This window comes from Scyliorhinus torazame, chromosome 12 (assembly GCF_047496885.1).
Source record: "Scyliorhinus torazame isolate Kashiwa2021f chromosome 12, sScyTor2.1, whole genome shotgun sequence".
Taxonomy (NCBI): Eukaryota; Metazoa; Chordata; class Chondrichthyes; order Carcharhiniformes; family Scyliorhinidae; genus Scyliorhinus; species Scyliorhinus torazame.
The window spans coordinates 62,439,619-62,463,730 of record NC_092718.1 but is presented as its reverse complement, the minus strand read 5'-3'; the positions used below and the strand labels follow the sequence as shown (position 1 = coordinate 62,463,730).

At 45.3% G+C, this 24,112-nt stretch overlaps 1 protein-coding gene across 8 annotated transcripts in view; it reads left to right on the top strand.

The window, feature by feature from the left end:
* arnt2 (aryl-hydrocarbon receptor nuclear translocator 2) overlaps positions 1 to 24,112 on the top strand; it is a 503,807-nt gene that overhangs the window by 322,627 nt on the left and 157,068 nt on the right. For all 8 annotated transcript variants that reach the window (XM_072468767.1, XM_072468766.1, XM_072468765.1 and 5 more), the window contains one exon: positions 4,626 to 4,700. In XM_072468767.1, coding sequence (XP_072324868.1) covers positions 4,626 to 4,700 — 75 coding nt within the window. The remainder of the gene's footprint in view (positions 1 to 4,625; positions 4,701 to 24,112) is intronic.

Here is a 24,112-nt window from a genome sequence, read left to right as displayed (position 1 = left end):
CTTTACAGAAATCAAGAAGTCCAAATCAAAACCAAAAAGTGTTGGTGAGTCACACCCGGGAAGATTTTTTTTGTCAATTGCTGTAATTGAGAGAGCAAAAACAGACTGGCACTTTGTTCGCCCTAACACCTACTTGGATAGGGCTGAGGAAGGGCCTAAAGATGCAGCACAGTCTAGAGGGGCACTTGCAGCTGTTGTATATGTAAATACTGTATTTACTTCAAATTTCTTCCGTGCCAATTTTAGGACCATCTTCCCTCCTGGGGTGATCTGGTGCAGATGATTATGGCGAGCGTCCCAGTCCAACTCTATAAAACGGATCGCGATTATGAGTTCAGACTGGCCTAGGCGCGGCATGAGAACCAATAATGCTGGAAAGCTATGCCATGGGCTAAGAGTGGGCAGAGCACAATTCCATCAGTTGTTTTGAGCTAGTGGTATTATTCTTCCCCTTGTACAGAATCTCATAGAACTATGCAACACAGAATGAGGTTATTCAATGCATTGTGTCTCTATGGATCTTTTGAAAGAGATGTCCAATTAGTTCCACTCCCCTTTTCTGCCCCCTTATTTTGTAAGATGCCAGCTTCATTCAAAAGATAGCCTGTCATATTCATAACTGAACCAATGACAAGATATGTATAGATTTCTCCTAACACAGGTAGATGCTGACAGAATGTGTCCCCTTGTGGGGGATTCTAGAACTAGGCGGCACAGTTTAAAAATAAGGTGTCTCCCATTGACTATGGATGAGAGGAGGAATTTCTTCGCTCCAAAAAATGGTTCGTGTTTGGTATTGTCTTCACAGAGAACAGTGGAAGCTGGGTCATTGAATATATACAAGGCTGAGTTAAACAGATCTTTGATCTACAAGAAGGTCAAGGATTATGTCAGGCAGGCAGAAGGTGGAGTTAATGTCATGATCAGATTAGCCATCATCTCATTGAAAGGCAGAGCAGGCTCGAGGGGCGAATAGACTTTTCATGCTCCCATTCCTTATGATCTTGCTACACTTACTGATTGTGTTCTGAATATACTGTAAATGTTCCTGTACTGCACATGTAAGGCTTACACATTCATTTTAACTTGTGGAAAAACAATTTGTAATGGCATTAGAGTACAACTTGTGTAAATCACTGGATCTTTTCAAGTCAATTACTGATAGATCTTTCTGATGCATCAATCTGGACTGCGAAAGCTCTGTAATGAGAAATGAATGTGTGTTAATAGCTGGCCAACCTGACACATGCTGATACTAATTTCTTGGTCATGAGATATTTTAATAAATGTGTGGCTGTACTCCTTGAGAAGGCGTCAGTTCCTGTTAGCTACTTAGTTAATGGAAATCTCCACCAAACCTTGTGAATTTGTTCTGCTGAACTAATAAGAATGGTGATGGACTCTGGGATTGGCTCTGCTACTCCCAGGTCCAGCATCTTGCTTGCCTGTTCGTTGTGGCACTTGGCGTATGCACTTGCTTATGTTGATCTTCCAGTCCCGCTGATGGCGCACCCCTGCCCCGGGTTTCCCGCGTCATGGGGTGGACCAGAAGATCCCGCTGTCGGCGGCAGGCTGCCTCCCGCTGCTGAGAAACATGCCGCACGCAGGGAGGCCAAATAATCTCGCCCCTTGTGTAGGCCGCAAGTGGGGAGGCCAAAGAATCTTGCCCCTTGTGTAAAAAGTGTTCAAACCTGCACGTGTTTCAAATTCTGTTTTTTAAATTCAGCCAATCTAGTTAGGATTTCCCTTAATTTAAGGGATTTTGCAATCCTCATCAATGGTCTTCAGTGACCAAACCTGTTTTAATTAATGTTAATGGAACGTGAACCTAGTGTTTGATGTTAACATCAAAAAAGAAAAAGTGGGAAATAGAAGAAGGTGCAGTAACATATTGAAACAGCAAGGTCACAGATGTTGGAACTCAATCAGGCAGCGAATAATGGAACTGAGGCTTGTTTTGGACAATTACAGGCTTTTATTTACAAAGAGACACTTTGGACCAGATCTTCAGAGTCATGAAGACTCCGCTAACCTTTAAAAATGACAGGTGGGGCCCACCACCATTTTCGACAGATCAGTTTTTGACAGCAGGGTGAAGGGCATGAATTGCACAGGCAGGAAACCCAAACTCCGCAAAGCCATTTAAACTAGGTGCTAAGTTTAAACTGGCCACATTTTGGCGGTTGCAAGGGCCTTAACCTGCAGTGTGAGAAGCACAAATTGATTGAGTTGACGTAAACAATCTAGACAGATGGATAAGGTCTGTCTGTGCTGTGATCTGAATTGTTTTCCAAATCCCTTGCTCCTTAGACTTGAGGAAAGAAAAAGCTTCAGGTGTAAGTGAGAGTTAAAGAGACTACTCTCTCTACTGCTTTGATTTACAGGCCATATGTATAGGTTAGAAAAAAATGACCATCTGTTCCACAGTTTCAATAGAAATCTTTGTTGACATTTCCCAAGGGCTAGTGTTTTGTCATTTTGAATGCTTCGCTGAGTTTCAAAATCTACAATTATCTCCGGGGTTTTAAGTTCACAGTTTGATTAGCAGTTTAAATAAGCTATTAAAAGATTAGTTGTCCTTGTTGTGGCTAATAATGATAATCTTTTATTGTCACAAGTAGGCTTCAATGAAGTTACTGTGAAAAGCCCCTAGTCGCCGCATTCCGGCTTCTGTTCGGGTACACAGAGGGAGAATTCGGACTTCTCACAGCCAGTACGGGAATTGAACCCGTGCTGCTGACCTTGTTCTGCATGACAAGCCAGCTGTCTAGCCCACTGAGCTAAACTAGACCTGTATAGATGTGTGTTTGTTATTTATAACAGCCTAACTACTAGAGATTTAAAGGCTTAATGGGTTTCATTAATTTTTTTTCATTTTTAAATGTGTTTGAGTGAGAGTTGTATTAAGTTGTTAGAAGTTTTTTTTTTTAACCTCCACATGATTCCTGAGGTCTGCTGATGGTGGAATAGATGGGTGGTGATCCAGTGGTTAGCACTGATTCCTCATAGCGCCAGGGACCTGGGTTCAATTTCGGCCTTGGGTCACTGTCTATGTGGAGTTTGCATGTTCTCACCATGTCTGCATGGGTTTCCTCTTTGTACTCCGGTTTCCTCCCAGTCCAAAGATGTGTGGGTTGGAAGGATTGGCCTTGCTAAATTGCCCCTTAGTGTCCAGGGATATGCAAGTTAGGTTACGCGCTGGATGGGGGTGAGGTTTATGGGGTGGATGGAGGAGTGGACACGATAGAGTGCTCTTTCAAAGGGTCGGTGCAAACCCGATGGGCCTCCTTCAAAGAGTCGGTGCAGACCCGATGGGCCTCCTTCAAAGGGTCGGTGCAGACCCGATGGGCCTCCTTCAAAGGGTCGGTGCAGACCCGATGGGCCTCCTTCAAAGGGTCGGTGCAGACCCGATGGGCCTCCTTCAAAGGGTCGGTGCAGACTTGATGGGCCTCCTTCAAAGGGTCGGTGCAGACCCGATGGGCCTCCTTCAAAGGGTCGGTGCAGACCCGATGGGCCTCCTTCAAAGGGTCGGTGCAGACCCGATGGGCCTCCTTCAAAGGGTCGGTGCAGACTTGATGGGCCTCCTTCAAAGGGTCGGTGCAGATGCGATGGGCCTCCTTCAAAGGGTCGGTGCAGACCCGATGGGCCTCCTTCAAAGGGTCGGTGCAGACCCGATGGGCCTCCTTCAAAGGGTCGGTGCAGACCCGATGGGCCTCCTTCAAAGGGTCGGTGCAGACCCGATGGGCCTCCTTCAAAGGGTCGGTGCAGACCCGATGCCTCCCTCCGCACTGTAGGGATTCTAAGAGTACCATGGAGGTGGCATGGGATGTATGAAGGAGCAGGGAGTGTTGGTGGCAGAGATGAGTTTGCATGGACGTGGAGTGGTATAGATGAGGGACATGGGAGGTCAGTAAGATTGTGAGAAGTGAGGGCTCGAGGGACTGACAACTTGGTATTTCCCTACCTCCGTGGCTCCCTGTGATCTCTTTCTGGGGTTGACAGGCCCAACTCTATCCTGCCCCTACCTCCTGGAATGAAAATTGGATCTAACAGAGCCCTTTGAACCAAGACAGGAAATTCCCCGACTCAAGCTGACCACCTCAGTATTGAAAATCTGGTCCATTAAATATCATGCGCCTCAGAATTTACTTTCCAGTCCTGCATAGCTTCCTTTTGATAATCTAACCTCTGCATTTGATGGTGGAAAATACAATGCTTCAGTGATATCAGATGGTATTGTAGCTTCAGGAAAGTAGTTATCTGGGTTTAAATCCAAAATCAGCAACCAACTCCAGTCTGTTCTGACATATGGGCGCACAGGTGAATCCCAGGTTAATTCCCACCGTCTGAATGCAATTAAACATACAATTAAAATAAAATTAACAAGAGACCAGTGCACAGAAGAGGGAAATATTTTCTTTTAAATTGTCAGCAATACCATGGGATTTCGATGACTGTAACTATATATGCTAATTCCGTCTGTCTGTGAGCAGCCATGCTTGAAGGGAGCCAGTCAGAATAGGGCTCCAACACTAACCCCAGTACACGGCAAGATTGACTCGCCACTGGGAATGATAATCTAATTCCCTTTACTTAAATACTTTTGATTCTTTTTTTCTTGTCAGGAGCTACTGGGAAAGGATATTGTGGAGTTTTGCCATCCCGAAGATCAAAGCCACGTGCGGGACAGTTTTCAGCAGGTATTTACAATGACAAAGCAATGGATTAATAACTTTCATGTGTTGGAATATCATGGCCGGGATTCTCCAAAATCTCGGCTAAGTGTTGACGTCGGCATAAAGACCGGAGTGTTTCACGCTGGCGTCAACGGGCCTCTTGGCCCAGCGATTCGGTGGCTCACAGGGGGCCAGCATGGCGTCGGAGTGCTGCACGCAGCTCCGGCGCCGATACGTGGCCCTGCACTGCCAGTGCAAGTCCGCGCATGCGCGTGACGGCTGTTTCCGCGATGGCGCCGCGCAACATAACGGAGCCACACAGCGGGCCCGCGCGGAAGGAGGTAGGCCCCCTCGCGCCCGCCCGTCGATCGGTAGCCCCCCCCCTGGAGTCTGATCCCCCGCCCCCCACAAGGACGGCCACCGCGGCCGCGGGTCCGAGCTCCCTGGGTGGTACCAGGTTGGAACCACGCTGGCGGAACTCGGCGGGTACCCAGCCGGTCGACCGCGGAGAATCAACGGACCCCGCGCCGCCGATTCTCCGGTCGCCGGAGAATCGCGTCCCGGCGATGGAGCAGCGTGGCGGGAATTTCCAGCGTGACCACCGATTCTCCGACCCGGCGCCGGCTCGGAGAATCCCGGCCCATGTTTTTCGTTAACTTTCCATGCTCACCTTAATTCTTCAAACATAAATGGTCTCTGACTTGGTGATGTGAAATGCTAAGATGTTTATTATTTCTCCATTTAAAGGATGTATCTACAAGTACAAATATTCTAGTTTATCTAGTAGACTTAAAACCCAAGTGCATATTTTGTGCAAAGCATTTTGTAAAAATTAGAACATAGAACATTACAGCGCAGTACAGGCCTTCGGCCCTCGATGTTGCGCCGACCTGTGAAACCACTCTAAAGCCCATCTACACTATTCCCTTATCGTCCATATGTCTATCCAATGACCATTTAAATGCCCTTAGTGTTGGCGAGTCCACTACTGTTGCAGGCAGGGCATTCCACGCCCTTCTACTCTCTGAGTAAAGAACCTACCTCTGACATCTGTCCGATATCTGTCTCCCCTCAATTTAAAGCTATGTCCCCTCGTGCTAGACATCACCATCCGAGGAAAAAGGCTCTCAGTGTCCACCCTATCTAATCCTCTGATGATCTTGTATGCCTCAATTAAGTCACCTCTTAACCTTCTTCTCTCTAACGAAAACAGCCTCAAGTCCCTCAGCCTTCCCTCATAAGATTGTCCCTCCATACCAGGCAACATTCTGGTAAATCTCCTCTGCACCCTTTCCAATGCTTCTACGTCCTCCCTATACTGCGGCGACCAGAATTGCACGCAATACTCCAAATGCGGCCGCACCAGAGTTTTGTACAGCTGCAACATGACCTCGTGGCTCCGAAACTCAATCCCTCTACCAATAAAAGCTAACACACCGTACGCCTTCTTAACAACCCTCTCAAACTGGGTGGCAACTTTAAGGGATCTATGTACATGGACACCTAGATCTCTCTGCTCATCCACACTACCAAGAATCTTACCATTACCCCAGTATTCTTGTCTTCCTGGTATTCCTTCCAAAATGAATCACCTCACACTTTTCTGCATTAAACTCCATTTGCCACCTCTCAGCCCAGGCTGCAGCTTATCTATGTCCCTCTGTAACTTGGAACATCCTTCTGCACTGTCCACAACTCCCGACTTTAGTGTCATCTGCAAATTTACTCACCCATCCTTCTACGCCCTCCTCCAGGTCATTTATAAAAATGACAAACAGCAGTGGCCCCAAAACAGATCCTTGTGGTACACCACCAGTAACTGGACTCCAGTCTGAACATTTCCCATCAACCACCACCCTTTGTCTTCTTCCAGCTAGCCAATTTCTGATCCAAACTGCTAAATCACCCTGAATCCCATGCCTCCATATTTTCTGCAGTAGCCTACGGTGGAGAACCTTACAAACGCTTGACTGAAATCCATATACACTACATCAACTGCTTTACCCTCATCCACCTGTTTGGTCCCCTTCTCAAAGAACTCAATAGGGTTTGTGAGGGACGACCTACCCATCACAAAACCGTGTTGACTATCTGTAATCAAATTATTCCTTTCCAAATGATTATACATCCTATCTCTTATAAACCTTTCCAAGACTTTGAAGTAAGGCTCACAGGTCTATAGTTACCAGGGTTGTCTCTACTCCCCTTCTTGAACAAGGGGACAACATTTGCTATCCTCCAGTCTTCTGGCACTATTCCCGTAGAAAAAGATGACTTAAAGATCAAAGCCAAAGGCTCAGCAATCTCCTCCCTAGCTTCCCAGAGAATCCTAGGCTATATCCCATCCGGCCCAGGGGACTTATCTATTTTCACACTTTCCAGAATTGCTAACACCTCCTCCTTATGAACCTCAAGCCCTTCTAGTCTAGTAGCCTGAATCTCAGTATTCTCCTCGACAACATTGTCTTTTTCCTGTGTGAATACTGACGAAAAATATTGATTTAGCACCTCTCCTATCTCCTCGAACTCCACGCACAACTTCCCACAACTGGCCTTGCCTAGCCCTACTCTTACCCTAGTCATTCTTTTATTCCAGACATATCTATAGAAAGCTTTAGGGTTATCCTTGATTCTACCTGCCAAAGACTTCTCATGTCCCCTCCTGGCTCTTCTTAGCTCTCTCTTTAAGTCCTTCCAAGCTAACATGTAACTCTCGAGCGCCCTAACCGAACCTTCATGTCTCATCTTTACATAAGCCTCCTTCTTCCACTTGACAAGTTCTCCGACTGCTTTAGTAAACCACGGTTCCCTCGCTCGACCACTTCCTCCCTGCCTGACAGGTACATACTTATCAAGAACACGCAGTAGCTGTTCCTTGAACAAGCTCCATATTTCCATTGTACCCATCCCCTGCAGTTTTCCTCTCCATCCGATGCATCCTAAGTCTTGCCTCATCGCATCATAATTGCCTTTCCCCCAGATATAACTCTTGCCCTGCGGTATATACCTATCCCTTTCCATCACTAAAGTAAACGTAATCGAATTGTGGTCACTATTGCCAAAGTGCTCACCTACCTCCAAATCGAACACCTGTCCTGGTTCATTACCCAGTACCAAATCCAATACGGCACCACCTCTCGTTGGCCTATCTACATACTGTGTCAGGAAACCCTCCTGCACACATTGGACATAAACGGACCCATCTAAAGTACTCGAACTATAGCGTTTCCAGTCAATATTTGGAAAGTTAAAGTTCCCCATAACAACTACACTGTTGCTTTCGCTCCTATCCAGAATCATCTTTGCAATCCTTTCCTCTACATCTCTGGAACTTTTCGGAGGCCTATAGAAAATCCCTAACAGTGTGACCTCTCCTTTCCTATTTCTAACCTCAGCCCATACTACCTCAGTAGACGAGTCCTCATCAAACGTCCTTTCTGCCACCGTAATACTGTCCTTGACTAACAATGCCATCCCTCCCCCTCTTTTACCACCTTCCCTGAGCTTACTGAAATATCTAAACCCCGGCACCTGCAACAACCATTCCTGTCCCTGCTCTATCCATGTCTCCGAAATGGCCACAACAAGGAAGTCCCAGGGACCAACCCATGCCGCAAGTTCACCGACCTTTTTCCGGATGCTCCTGGCATTGAAGAAGACACACTTTAAACCACCTTCCTGCCTGCCGGTACACTCCTGCAACTTTGAAACCTTACTCACGACCTCACTACTCTCAACCTCCTATATACTGGAGCTACAATTCAAGTTCCCAATCCCCTGCTGAACTAGTTTAAACCCTTCTGAAGAGCATTAGCAAATTTCCCCTCCAAGATATTGGTACCCCTCTGGTCCAGGTGTAGACCATCCTGTTTGTAGAGGTCCCACCGATCCCAGAATGAGCCCCAATTATCCAAAGATCTGAAACCCTCCCTCCTGCACTATCCCTGTAGCCACGTGTTCAACTGCTCTTTCTCCCTATTCCTCGTCTTGCTAGCACGTGGCACGGATAACAACCCAGAGATAATAACTCTGTTTGTCCTAGATCTAAGTTTCCACCCTAGCTCCCTGAATTCCTGCCTTACATCCCTATCCCTTTTCCTACCAATGTCGTTGGTACCTTTGTGGACCACGACTTGGGACTGCTCCCCCTCCCCATTAAGGATCCCGAAAATATGATCCGAGACATCACGGACCCTGACACCTGGGAGGCAACACACCAACCACGAGTGTCTCTCGTTCTCACAGAATCTCCTATCTATCCCCCTAACTATGGACTCTCCAATGACTAATGCTCTACTCCTCTCCCCCTTCCCTTCTGAGCAACAGGGACAGACTCTATGCCAGAGACCTGTACCCCATGGCTTACCCCTGGTAAGTCGTACCCCCCAAAAGTATCCAAAGCGGTATACTTGTTACTAAGGGGAACGACCACGGGATCCCTGTACTGACTGTTTCCTCCCAGCCTCTCTCACCGTCACCCATCTATCTTTATTCTTTGGAGTAACTACATCCTTGAAGCTTCTATCTATAACCACCTCCCGAATGATCCGAAGTTCATCCAGCTCTAGCTCCAGTTCCCTAACGCGGTTTCTGAGGAGCTGGAGATGGGTGCACTTCCCACAGGTGAAATCAGCAGGACACTGATGGCGTCCCTTACCTCAAACATTCTGTAGGAGGAACATTGCACTACCTTCCCTGCCATCCCCTCTAGATAAAAAAAAAAGAAAGAGCTTACCTGTTATTCACTCTACCCCTTAGGTGGGGGACACTACAAGTGTAGTGTCTAGGGTTTAGAAACTGCCCAACTTAAATACAAGTAAAAAATAAAACACTTAACCAGCAGCCACTGCACCCCACACGAAAACTGCAATCAGCTGTTATGGGCCTGCGCAAACAATTTAAATCTTTACTACTTACCCAGCAGTCACTCTGTCCTCACTCCGACTGGATTTAGCTGGAAACTCCCTACAGTAAGGTTTTTAAAAATTTACTCCCCTTCTCAGCAAGCACTCACTCAGCAACCACTGCGCCCCGCACGATAACACCTCAGGGAAAAGAAAAACTACTTACCAGTCATCAGCCAATCACTTACCTGCAGGCTGTGACGTCACGGTTCAACTTCTTTCTATTTCTACCTGCCCTCGAGCCTTCCTCTCGGCTGGGATCCTTACAGTGGTTGTTTTTTTTTGGTTAGAGGAGGGGGTAAGGAGGAAAACACTGAAGAAGTGTTTCGGGTTTAAGTATCACTTGACAACAGCTCCTCCACAAACCACCTTCAAGTTACAGTGACCACAATGCACGTATGCAAATTTACCCTGCAACAACCAATCAGAAGCTCTGCTCTACTGCCCTCTGCTGGACATTGAAGTAACCTTATGTTTTGATTATGTATAGTCAATCATGCTAATGAATAGCATGAATGTTTTGACCGTACAAAGATCCACCACTTGCATCTCAAATTAAGTTGGAGCATGTAAACCAACCAACCATTAATGTCCAAATCAATTATTTATATCCACGATCAAGCTGATAACAGTGTTCGTACAAATAGGTCTTGAGGGAAAGTAGTACTTCTCCATTGTTTCAGGATATGAGATTTCACAATATGGAGTGCAATTTATTGCCTTTATATATCTTATTGCTACTAATTTACTAATTGTGTTGATGTAGCTGAGCCATATGAGAAAGGAAGCTTTCCTGAACACCTTGTGTGGAGAAAATGCTGGGGAATTTAAAAAGAAAACTCAAAGTCACGATTTGTAACTCCTCAGATAAACCTGTTCTTAGGGGAACTTCAAGCTCGATTACTTCTGCTCACTAACATTGCAACTGACAAGTGTTGTTGGGCTATTCAGCTATGGGGGGGCCTCATTATGGCCAAGCCTGATCTTGTCGTCATCATACTGATGTACATAATACATCTGCTGCAGGAGTCCTTGGACAGTGGCCAGAAGCTGGTCCACTGGCCTATTGCCTCTTCGCAGTAATGGCAAGGATAACTGCCTCAACCAGCTCAGCACAGTTTGAACTCCCCTGCTCTGTGTGATTGTCATTTGAAAAATGCTTACCCTGCTTTACACACCAGGATGCCAACAGAATGGAATAAGAATCTTTACCATTTTCATCTGTTTGCTAATCTTCGATACTTCATAAAAGACCAATTGACAGTACAAAGTATCCTCAAGTACAAGTCATCCACTGTTTTTCCAAATTTCACTCCATTGGACAAGGATGACATCTCCAGAATTGAACGGGCAGAAATTTTTCAATCCTGCATAGCTTCCTTTGGATAATCTAACCTCTGAATGTGATGGTAGCAAAGCAAGTCTTCAAAGATAAGAGATAGCGCTGTAGCTTCAGGGAAGTGGCTATCTGGGTTAAATTCTAGTCAGTGGAAAATATTTAACTTTTAGTGTGAACTTCCCACAAACAACACAAAAAGCGATGCACTTAGCTTTCTAATCCATTAAAAGGTTTTGTGTATGGTGCATACTTCCTGTATATTAATGCCTTTGGAAAATCTTATGCCAACAATTGACTTCTACATTTCCCTGATGAAATATAGTGAAATTGTTCTTATTTGAAAATAATGAGAAGGTTTTCACAATAAATTTAAATACAATGAGAGGTTACTTTGGGCAGCACGGTAGCACAAGTGGTTAGCACTGTGGCTTCACAGCACTAGGGTCCCAGGTTCTATTCCCTGCTGGGTCACTATCTGTGTGGAGTCTGCACGTTCTCCCCGTGTCTGCGTGAGTTTCCTCCGGGTGCCCCGGTTTCCTCCCACAGTCCAAAGACGTGCAGGTTAGGTGGATTGGCCATGCTAAATTGCCACTAGTGTCCAAAAAGGTTAGGAGGGGTTATTGGGTTACGGGGATAAGGTGGAAATGAGGGCTTAAGTGGGTCGGTGCAGACTCGATGGGCCGAATGGCCTCCTGCACTGTATGTTCTATGTACTTCAGGACAAAAAAGTGAAAGGAAGATTCTAGGCAAGGACCAGAGCAGCACGGCACCTTCCCGCCTGCTGGCTGTCTGACATTGTACATGTGCTGCTCTGAGGTTCAAGCAAGGTAACATTTAATATTCCTACCCTGCTGCCTCAGTGCTGCTGGACAGTCAAAGGACATTTCTGGCTGTTGGCTACAACAGCACATCACTCTAACAACTTCCCATACTGTCTGCAAGCATTCAGGTCACTGATATTGTTTAAAATCAAATTGGTATTGGCACTGCTAGCAAGAGGAGATTGTGACCATGTTTCCAGGTGGAAAACTCTTTCACATTTTGTCAGGTTGAAGGTGGCAGAACGTCAGCTTTAATGTATTTACTTTGTTAAATTTGAAGTGGCAGTAAGTAGAAAAACTGACCAGGGAGATTTATACAGCAGGGTGAAAATCCGAGATTTGTCACAGAATGTTATGCCGTGATCAATCAGTTGTTTAACTATAAGAATACATTCAGCATTTCACATCACAATTTTCCGCATTTCACATTACACTTCTCTGCATTTCACATTACAATTCTCTGATCATTAAAAAAGTGACTGCTGATATGCCAAGGTAGTGACCCGTGTATATAAAAAGATAAACACTTGGTCATTCCGTCTTTTATCAGTTCTTTTTGCTAAGTCTGATGTCAAGTACCCAACTTCTGCAGAAAGCATTCATTGGAAGATTATCAAGAAAAATGGCCTAAACTCCCTGCTTTGAAAATTGAAACAGTTAACATTTCAGGTCGATGATCTTTCCCGGTTTTGCTGAAAGGTCAGAGATGTAATAGGTTTTAAGCAAGTGAAAGGTGGGGGCGGTCAGAGAATGAAGAAAGGGAAGGTCTGTGATAGGGTGGAAAGCTAGAAAGATTAAATGACAAATGTGTTCATGGTGCAAGGGCAAAGGTAGTGGTAATGGGGCAAGTAGAGAAAAAAAAGATACGTCTGGAGGAAGCGTGAATGGCAGAAGTGTGAACACTTCGCCATTTGAAAGCAACAATAAAATTTAGAAGAAAAGGGAACAATCAAAAAGCTACAAATTTGCAGGCAGAGATTAATGTCTGAAATGGTTGTACTCCGCAGTTTCAGTCTGGAAGACCAAAAAGTACCATCAAAAGGTGAAATGTTATCATATTTACTTCGAATTTAGTTGTAACATTACAGGATGCTGAGGACTGAGAGTTTGGATTGGGAATGGGGTGGACAATGAAATTGAAGGGTCCTGAAAACCCACGGTCATGCTTGCAGATAGAATGGAGACTGAACAAAAAATGTTTCGCAAATCAGTCTAGGTCAAATCATTCTGAATTTGTCCTTCTCAGTGTAGAGCAGACAACATCCTGAGCAGTGAATACAATATTCAAAATTAAAAGCAGGATTAGTAAATTGCTGTTTCACCCAGAAAGGGTTTTTGGTGCTTCTGATGGTGACAAGGGTGGGGATAAAAGGGCAGGTGTTGCATCTCCAGCACTTGGATGGAAAGGTGCTGGGAAGGGGAAGTGGTGTCAGGCGTGACTGAGGATTGGACCACTTTGTTGCGGAGGGGAAGATGTGTTTTGCCATGGCATCATGCTGCAGGTGGCAGACATTGCGGATGATTAGAATGTGAAGACTGGTGGGTTTGGAGATGAGGACAAAGGGGACCCTGCCATGGTTCTGGGAGGGAGGAAAAGGAGTAAGAACAATAGTGTAGGAAATGAAACGCACAACATCTGGGGCCCTTTCAAGCATGGTGAGGGGACTCGTCTATTCAGGACAAAGGGACAAGTGTGGAAAGTTAACATTGGAACATGAAATAGGAAAATTGGGAGATGGAATAGTGCCCTAATGGGAAGGTAGCGGTGACAGCCATTGGACTTGTAATGAATATTGGTTGATACCCTGAGACAGACAGGTAACGAGATAGGAGGCAGAAATGGACCATGTGAAGACAGGTTGGAAATTGAAAGCTAAGTTGATGAGATTTTACAGTTCAAGGCGAGAGCAAGAAACAGCCCTGATGACCATTTTCCTGGCCCAATGGCGATTGTGAGGGAGAGGACCTCAGTAGTACTAGATCAAAGAATGTTCTACATATTTCACAAAAAGCAGGCATAGCTTGGACCCATGTGGTTTCCCACAGGGACACCTTTTTATTTGGAGGAAATGAGATGTGCTAAAGAAGAAGTTGTTCAATGTGAGAACCTGTTTAACCTGGCAGAGGAGGGTGGTGGTGACTGGTTGGGCCTTTATTCAGTGGGGAAGTGGGGAACTGGCATAGTATCCTGGTGGAGGATAGAGATATCGAAAAATGGGCATCTATGGTTAAAAGCAGACGGTTATGGTACTGAACCCTGCAATCATCAGCAAATATCTTCACTTCTAACCTTAGATTTAGAGAAGGTCGTTGATGAAGCAGCTGAAGATGGTTGACCCAGGACACCACTCTGAGGAACAACTCAATTATGTTCTGGAGCTGGGATGATTGTCCCTCAACAACCGCAACCATCTTTTGTTCTAGATTTGACTCCAACCAGAGGAGCGTTTTCCCTCCAAAATCCTATTGAATTTAATTTTGCTAAGGCTCCTTGATGCCGCACTTGGTCAAATTGTGCCTTGCTATCAAGAGGAGTGACCGTCACCTCACTTTGAATTCAACAGTATTGTACAACTTTGGGCCAAGGTTGTAACGAGGTCTGGAGCTGAGCGGCCTCAGGAACATAGGAATTAGGAGCAGGAATAGACAATTCAGCCCCTCGAGCCTGCTCCATCATTCAATCAGACCATGACTGATCTCTTCCTGGTCTCAAATCCACCTCCCTACTTGTTTCCCATATCCCTTTAACCAGTATTTTATCAGAAAGGTGGACCCAAACTGAGCATCAAGTTATCAGGTTGTTGCTGTGTAAGTGCCGCTTGATAGCACTGTTGACAACACCTTCCATCACTACTGATGGGGTGATAATTGGCAGAATTGGATTTGGCTTGCTTTTTGTGTACAGGGCATAGCTGGCTAATTTTCCACATTGCCGGTAAGATGCTAGCGCACAAGTCTTCAGTACTACTGTCGGGATGTTGTCAGGATCCATTGGCTTTGTTATATCCAGTGCTTTCAGACATTTCTTGAGATTACATAATGAAGAGAATTGGCTGAAGACTGGAATCTGTGTTGGTGGGGACCTTGGGATTATCCATTCGACACTTCTGCAGAAGATTGTTGCAAATGCATCCATCTTGTCTTGCACTGGCGAACTAGGCTGGGTTTATTTGTGGCTGGGGATATTTGTGGAGCCACCTCCACCAGTTAGTTGCTTAATTGTCCATTACCTTTCACGAGTCAGTGTGACAAGACAGCAGAGCTTTGGTCTTATCTGTTGGTTCTGTGGCTGTCTATTACATGCTGCTTTCACTGCTTGGCATGTGTTAACTTCACCAGCTTTGCACACTCCTTTTGAGTATGTTTTGTGCTGCTCCTGGCATGTCTCCTACATACCTCATTGACCTACGGTTGGTCACTTTGGACAATAATGATGCTTGAGTAAGGGATATGCAGGACATGAGGTTACGGATTGAGGTTGAATACAATTCTCCTGCTGCTGATGGCCGATAGAACCTCATGGGTGCCCAGTTTTGAATTGCTAGATCTGTTCTCAATCTATCCCATTTCACTTGTTCTTCACAATGGCTTCAACCAATGTTTCATGCACAGTTGGAACTGCAACAGGTAGAGAATGGTGGAGACATTATCAAGCTGTTTCCCCTCATACCGACCACAGACTTGGACTGCCAGGTATGTCCTTCAGGACGAAATAGTGGTGCTACTGTGTCAAACGTGGTGTTGGACATTGAAATCTCCTACCTAGAATACTTTGTGTTCCCTTGCTACTCTGAGTGCTTTTTCCAAGTGGTGTTCAAAATTGAGGAGCACTGTTTCATCTGTTGTGGGAAGACGGACAGTGGTAAGCAGCAGGAGGTTTCCTTTCTGGATTGGATTGGATTTGGTATTGTCATGTGTATCGAGGCACAATGAAAAATATTGTTGTGTGTGCAATCCAGACAGATCGTTCCATACATGAAAACAAAACATGGAACATACGTAAATACGCAATGTAAATACATAGACACAGGCATCGGGTGAAGCATACAGGAGTGCAGTACTACTCAGTAAAGCTGTGTGAAGAGTCAGATCAGTCCATAAGAGGGCCATTCAGGAGTCTGTTAACAGTGGGGAAGGAGCAGTTTTTGAAACTGTTAGTGCATGCTCTCAGACTTTTGAATCTCCTGCCCGATGGAAGAAGTTCAAAGAATGAATAAGCCAGATGGGAGGTGCCTTTAATTATGCTGCCCGCTTTCCCAAGACAGCGGGAGCTGTAGACAGAGTCTATGGATGGGAGGCAGGTTCACGTGATGGACTGGGCTATGTTCATGACTCTCTGTAGTTTCTTACGGTCTTGGGCCGAGCAGTTGCCATACCAGGCTGTGATGCAGCTAGATAGGATGCTTTTTACGGTGCATCTGTAAAAGTTGGTAAGAGTAAATGTGGACATGCCGAATATCCTTAGTCCCTGAGAAAGTATAGGCACTGTAATGCTTTCTTGGTCGTAGCGTCGACATGGGTGGACCAGGGCAGATTGTTGGTGATGTGTACGTCTAGAAATTTGAAGCTGTCAACCATCTCCATCTCGGCACCGTTGATGCAGGCAGGGGCGTGTACGATACTTTGCTTCCTGGAGTCAATGACCAGCTCTTTAGTTTTGCTGACATTGAGGAAGAGATTGTTGCCGTTACACCACTCCACTAGGTTCTCTAACTCCCTCCTGTACTCTGACTCATCGTTGTTCGAGATCCGACCCACGACAGTCGTGTCATCTGCAAACTTGTAGATGGAGTTGGAGCCAAATTTTGCCACACAGTCGTGTGTGTGTAGACATTGTGTGTCTTAGATATTGGCTGTAGATTATGATTTGCTGAGTATGACTATAAGTATGGGAGTGTGACTAGGCTGTGGGACTGTTCTCCTATGTTTGGCACAAGTCCCCAAATGTTAATCAGAAGGTCAATGCAGGGTTGGCTGAGCTGATTGTGCTTTTGTTTTTCCTGGTGCATAGGTTGTTGGTGCTGGATGGTTCATCTTGTTTATTCTTATACGACTTTTGTTATAGTTTGGTGCAATTGAGTGAGGGTGGCCTAGTGGTTAGCACTGCTGCCTCACGGCGCTGATGACCCAGGTTCGATCCCAGCCCCGGATCACTGTCCGGGTGGAGTTTGCACATTCTCCCCGTGTCTGCGTGGGTCTCACCCCCACAACCCACTGATGTGCAGGTTAGGTGGATTGACCATGCTAAATTGCCCTTAATTGGAAAAAAATAATTAGGTACCCTAAATTTAAAAAAAACAATTGAGTGGCTTGTTAGGCCATTTGAGAGAGTGTTTAAAAGTCAACCATGTTGCTGAGTGTCTGGGATCACATGTGCGCCCAACCGAATAAGGACAGCACATTTTCATCTTAAAGGACATTAGTGAACCAGATGAGCTTTTTCTACAATCTGGTAGTTTCATGGCCATCATTTCTGAGACCAGCGTTTTATTACAGATTTCTTAATTAATTGAATTTTAGTTTCCCCACTGCCATGGTGGAATTTCAATTGCACAGCATTAGTCACTGGTCTTTGGATAACTCGTTCACTAACGTTACCACTATGCTACTGTTCCCCTATTTTTGTACTTGCTACACATGATGCCGCATCCTGGGCACTGGGCAGATTTAATGCAGATAGGGCGACCGATTTTCACAACATTTCCTTTCAGTCCACAAGGGTAGGGTAGCCCAAAGCTGTTCTTATAATTCTCCATCTTGTTCTCATGCTAACCCCTCTGTCTTTGACCTTCTGTTGTGTTTCATTGAAGCTCAGTGATAGCTCAAGCAATGCACCTCATCCTTTGCTTAGGCAGCTCTACAGCATTCTGGGTTTAACATTGAGTTCACTAATTTCAGATCATAAACTCTGCTCCATTTTGTTTCTTTTTGCTTTATTCAGTTTTGTTTTTTCTCGTTTTTTTTTTAGGATGACAGCTGTTCATGATGCTGACTTTTGCACCTCCTCTCGACGCATCTTTTGTTTCTTTTCTTGTCCCATTACCACTTTCTTTGAGCCTGCACCATCACAGCTTTGTCATTTAATCTCTCCTGTCTTGTACCATATCACAACTTGGCTTTTTCTTTTTTCTACCCTCCTCTCCTTTCACTTACTTGAAACCCAATGCCTCTTTAATATTTCCCAATTCAGATGTAAGGTCTTTGACTTCAAACATAACTCCGGACTCTCCACTCATGCTGCCAGTCCTGCTGTGGCAGCTTACTTTGCTTTTATTTCTGATTGCAGTATTTTGGTTTAGTGCTCTGAAAAAGGGATTGAAAAATTGAGGGCAAAATCTAACGGCCGCGTCACGCCACAGCCAGCGTGCGATGTGGCCAATATATCCCACAAGGATGGGGGGATGTTCACCACTGGGGCACGGAAACGAAGCAGAGTGTTGTTTGATAGCAGCGCTGGGAACGACCTGCTAATCCCACCCAGAGCGGACTTTTAAAAAAAATTAAATCGTGCCCAAAATATTTGGTGAGTTTATGTAGCTACATTTTGGAAGTGAACATCAGTTATTATTTATCTGCCGTACAAGATATATTTTGATCTGTTCTGGTGAATTTTGTGTTCACCAAAGTACATAGAACATCGAACCGTACAGCACAGAACAGGCCCTTCGGCCCTCGATGTTGTGCCGAGCATTGTCCGAAACCAAGATCAAGCTATCCCACTCCCTGTCATTCTGGTGTGCTCCGTGTGCCTATCCAATAACCGCTTGAAAGTTCCTAAAGTGTCCGACTCCACTATCACAGCAGGCAGTCCATTCCACACACTAACCAATCTCTGAGTAAATAACCTACCTCGGACATCCCTCCTATATCTCCCACCCTGAATCTTATAGTTATGCCCCCTTATAACAGCTACGTCCACCCAAGGAAATGGTCTCTGAATGTCTCTATCTATCCCCCTCATTATCTTAAACCTCTATTCAGTCGCCTCTCATCCACCTCTGCTCCAAAGAGAAAAGCCCTAGCTCCCTCAACCTTTCCTTATAAGACCTAACCTGCAAACCAGGCAGTATCCTGATAAATCTCCTTTGCACCCTTTCCAATGCTTCCACATCCTTCCCTATAATGAGGTGACCAGAACTGCACACAATACTCCAAATGTGGTCTCACCAGGGTCATGTATAGTTGCAGCATAACCCCGCGGCTCTTATACTCAAGCCCCCTGTTAATAAACGCTAACACACTATAAACCTTCTTCACGGCTCTATCTACTTGAGTGGCAACCTTCAGAGATCTGTGGACATGAACCCCAAGATCTCTCTGTTCCTCCACATTCCTCAGAACCCTGCCGTTGACCCTGTAATCTGCATTCAAATTTTTTCTACCAAAATGAATCACCTCGCACTTATCAGGGTTAAACTCCATCTGCCATTTTTCGGCCCAGCTCTGCATCTAATCAATGTCTCTTTGCAGCCTACAACAGTCCTCCACCTCATCCACTACTCCACCAATCTTGGTGTCATCAGCAAATTTGCTGACCCACCCTTCTTCAGTCCCCTCCTCCAAGTCATTGATAAAAATCACAAATAGCAGAGGACCCAGCACTGATCCCTGTGGTACACCGCTGGTAACTGGTCTCCAGTCTGAAAATTTTCCATCCACTATCACCCTCTGTCTTCTATGTGATAGCCAGTTACTTATCCAATTGGCCAAATTTCCCTCTATCCCCCACCTCCTTACTTTCTTCATGAGCCGACCATGGGGAACCTTATCAAACGCCTTGCTAAAATCCATGTATACGACATCAACTGCTCTACCTTCATCGACACACTTAGTTACCTCCTCAAAGAATTCAATCAAATTTGTGAGGCAAGACCTACCCTTCACAAATCCGTGTTGACTATCCCGGATTAAGCTGCATCTTTCCAAATGGTCATAAATCCTATCCTTCAGGACCTTTTCCATTATCTTACCAACCACCGAAGTAAGACTAACTGGCCTATAATTACCAGGGTCATTCCTATTCCCTTTCTTGAACAGAGGAACAACATTCGCCATTCTCCAGTGCTCTGGCACTATCCCCGTGGACAGCGAGGACTCAAAGATCAAAGCCAAAGGCTCTGCAATCTCATCCCTTGCCTCCCAAAGAATCCTTGGATATATCCCATCTGGCCCAGGGGACTTGTCGACCCTCAGGTTTTTCAAAATTGCTAATACATCCTTCCTCAGAACATCTACCTCCTCCAGCCTACCCGCCTAAATCACACTCTCATCCTCAAACACATGGCCCCTCTCCTTTGTGAACACTGAAGAAAAGTATTCATTCAACGCCTCTCCTATTTCTTCTGACTCCATGCACAAGTTCCCACTACTGTCCTTGACCGGCCCTACCCTCACCCTGGTCATTCTTTTATTTCCTTGGGGTTTTCCTTGATCCGACCCACCAAGGACTTCTCATGCACCCTTTTAGCTCTCCTAAGCCCTTTTTTCAACTCATTCCTTGCTACCTTGTAACCCTCAAGCGACCCTACTGAACCTTGTTTTCTCATCCTTACATACTCTTCCTTTTTCCTCTTGACAAGACGTTCTACCTCTTTTGTGAACCATGGTTCCCTCACACGGCCATTTCCTCCCTGCTTGACAGGGACATGCCTATCAAGGACACACAGTATTTGTTCCTTGAACAAGCTCCACTTTTCATTTGTGCCTTTCCCTGACAGTTTCTGTTCCCATTTTATGCTCCCTAATCCTTGCCTAATCGCATCATAATTACCCCTCCCCCAATTATAAACCTTGCCCTGCCATATGGCCCTATCCCTCTCCATTGCAATAGTGAAAGACATTGAATTGTGGTCACTATCTCAAAAGTGCTCTCCCACAAACAAATCTAACACTTAGCCCGGTTCATTATCCAGTACCAAATCCAATGTGGCCACCTCTCTTGTCAGCCTATCCACATATTGTGTCAGGAAACCCTCCTGTACACTCTGTACAAAAACTGCCCCATCCAAACTGTTCGACCTACAGAGGTTCCAATCAATATTTGGAAAGTTAAAGTCACCCATGACAACTACCCTGAGACCTCCACACCTATCCATAATCTGTTTTTCAATTTCTTCCTCCACATCTCTATTACTATTTGGGGGCCAATAGAAAACTCCTAACAATGTGACCACTCCTTTCCTATTTCTAACTTCGGCCCATATTACCTCAGTAGGCAGATCCCCTTCAAACTGCCTTTCTGCAGCCGTTAAACTATCCTTGATTAACAATGCTACTCCTCCATCTCTTTTACCACCTTCCCTACTCTTACTGAAACATTTATACCCCGGAACTTCCAACAACTATTCCTGTCCCTGTTCTACCCATGTCTCCGTAATGGCCACAACATCGTAGTCCCAAGTACCAATCCACGCTCCAAGTTCACCTACCTTATTCTGGATGCTCCTTGCATTGAAGTAGACACACTTCAACCCACCTTTCTGTCTGCCGGTACACTCCTGCGACCTTGATACTCTCCTCAGTACCTCACTACTCTCAAGACTGGCTTCTGGACTACAGCTCCTTTTCCCAGCCTCCTGACAAATTAGTTTAAACCCCCCCCCCGAAGAGCCGTAGCAAATTTCCCTCCCAGGATATTGGTGCCCCTCTGGTTCAGGGGCAAACTGTCCTGTCTGTACAGGTCCCACCTTCCCCAGAATGTGCTCCAATTATCCACGTACCTGAAACCCTCCCTCCTACACCATCCCTGCAGCCACGTGTTTATCTGCACTCTCTCCCTGTTCCTCACCTCACTAGCACGTGGCACCGGCAACAAACCAGAGATGACAACATGGTTTGTCCTGGCTCTCAGCTTCCACCCTAGCTCCCTAAATTCCTGTTTTAAATCCCCGTCCCTTCTCTTACCTATGTCGTTAGTACCGATGTGTACCACGACCTGTGACTGCTCCCCCTTCCCTTTAAGGATTCTGAAAACACAGTCCGAGACGTTACGGACCCTGGCACCCGGGAGGCAACATACCATCCGTGAGTCTCTTTCGCTGCCACAGAACCGTCTATCTGTCCCTTAAACTATTGAGTCCCCAATAACTATTGCTCTCCTCTCCCTCCTTCCCTTCTGAGCCACAGGGACGGACTCAGTGCTGGAGATCCGTTCACCGTGGTTTACCCCTGGTAGGTCGTCCCCCTCAACAGTATCCAAAACGGTATACTTGTTACTGAGGGGAACGGCCACAGAGGATCCCTGCACTGACTGCTTCCTCCCAGCCCCTCTCACCGTCACCCATCTATCTTGATTCTTCGGAGTAACTACATCCCTCAAGCTACTATCTATGACCACCTCTGCCTCCCGAATGATCCGAAGTTCATCCAGCTTCAGCTCCAGTTCCCTAACACGGTTTCTGAGGAGCTGGAGAAGGGTGCACTTCCCACAGGTGAAATCAGCAGGGACACTGACGGTGTCCCTCACCTCAAACATTCTGCAGGAGGAACATTGCACTGCCTTCCCTGCCATCCCCTCTAGATAAAACAAGAAAAAGAAAGAAAGAGCTTACCTGTTACTCACTCTACCCCTTTGGTTAAAGGAGGTGGAAGGGTGGGGGACACTATGAGTGTAGTGTCTAGGGTTTAGAAACTGCCCAACTTAAATACAGGTAAAAATACAACACTTAACCAGCAACCACTGCACCCCACATGAGAACAGCAATCAGCTGTTATGGGCCTGCGCAAACAATTTAAATCTTTACTAAGAAAAGAAAAACCATTTACCAGTCACCAGCCAATCACTTACCTGCAGGCTGTGACATCATGGTTCAACTTCTTTCTACTTCTACCTGCCCTCGAGTCTCCCTCTTGATCTTTACTCGGCTAGGATCCTTATAGTGATTGTCTTTTCTTTTGGTTAGAGGAGGAGGTAGGGAGGGAAACACTGAAGAAGTGTTTGGGGTTTACTGTCACTTGACAACAGCTCCTCCACAAACCAATTTTCTTGATGCAGTGACTGCAATGCACTGATGCAAATCAGCAGCTCCGCTCTACTACCCTCTGCTGGATGCTTGCCTTCACTTGAACACCGAGGGTGTCTTGCTCAGGTACACTTTCTGGATGCAGTGACGACAATGCCCTGATGCAAATTTTCCCCGCAACAGCCAATCAGCAGCTCCGCACTACTGCCCTCTACTGGATGAGGTACTAGGTATCAATGACACTCTGGTGGAATCATTGTTCCTTCCCCCCCAATCTCAATAATGCAAACATTGCCCTCATTTCAAACAACTCTTTTTCCTAATAAATCCTCATTAAATGTTTACACTGCATAAATTGCTGAGAAAATTCCTTACTTTAGAATGTTGTATTCCTTGACTTGCTGTTACTTGCAAATGTTTCTCTCAGCTGCTGAGTTTTTCCTACCCGTCTGTGAAATTAAATGATTATTGATTGTGACAAAGGCAAAAGGTATCAGTAGAACTGTTTCTTGGCTGTTTTGAAATGGTCTGAACTGATTGTTTTCCTCCTGCAAAAAAGCCAAAAAGCTCGGATAACAACAGATAGTGATTATTCCAGTGAGTTGTGATTTTAAGAGAGTATTCTCCCTGAAAATGTGTAAATGCTGCTGATACACGCGCGATAGAAGAATTTAAATTATATAGGGAGATATTATCTGTCTTATCCAAGCGGAACAAGGATCTTGTCTCTGATGATGTCTGCGGCTAGTGGTGTGTTACATGGCGACATTGTGTGATGCACTGAATCTTAATTTGTTATTTAAAATGACATCCAGATTTTCCTCCCCCCAAAAAATGATTTTCTTTTAAATTTGCATCTTGTCAGGGAATTTTTTGCTCAAACTTCAACAAATTGCTTTTTCCGGTTTTATCTTTTAAGATAACACGGTTTTCCCGGAGTACTGTATCAGCTAGTGCGGCTGTAGCTACTGGTGACAGTACAGTGCGTCTGACGGTCCTTGCACTCCCATTTCGACTTCTGATGTATTGAAATACACCATTAAAGAAATATATTTGTTGATGGATGAAAACATTCTCAGTATGCTAGCTTTCTGCATGTTTCGACCACATATATCTCACCTTTTGTGGTTTTACCATAACTGTCCACTGACACATGATATATTTCATGTGGTAAACCACCCGTCTTACCTGCATTGTGCTCTTATGTAGCTATATTTAAGACCATTTTTATGTCAATACAAAGATGTACATTTGGCCAACTTGTTCCAGTTAGCAAAATGTTCGGTTGAACTCTATTAGCTGGTTGGACTCTATTAACAACAAGAGTATGCAGCTCAATATTAGAAGGAACCATGCTGGCTGTAAACAGTGAATGCACTCTGGTTCATTCTGTCCTTATTGAAAGTTATGG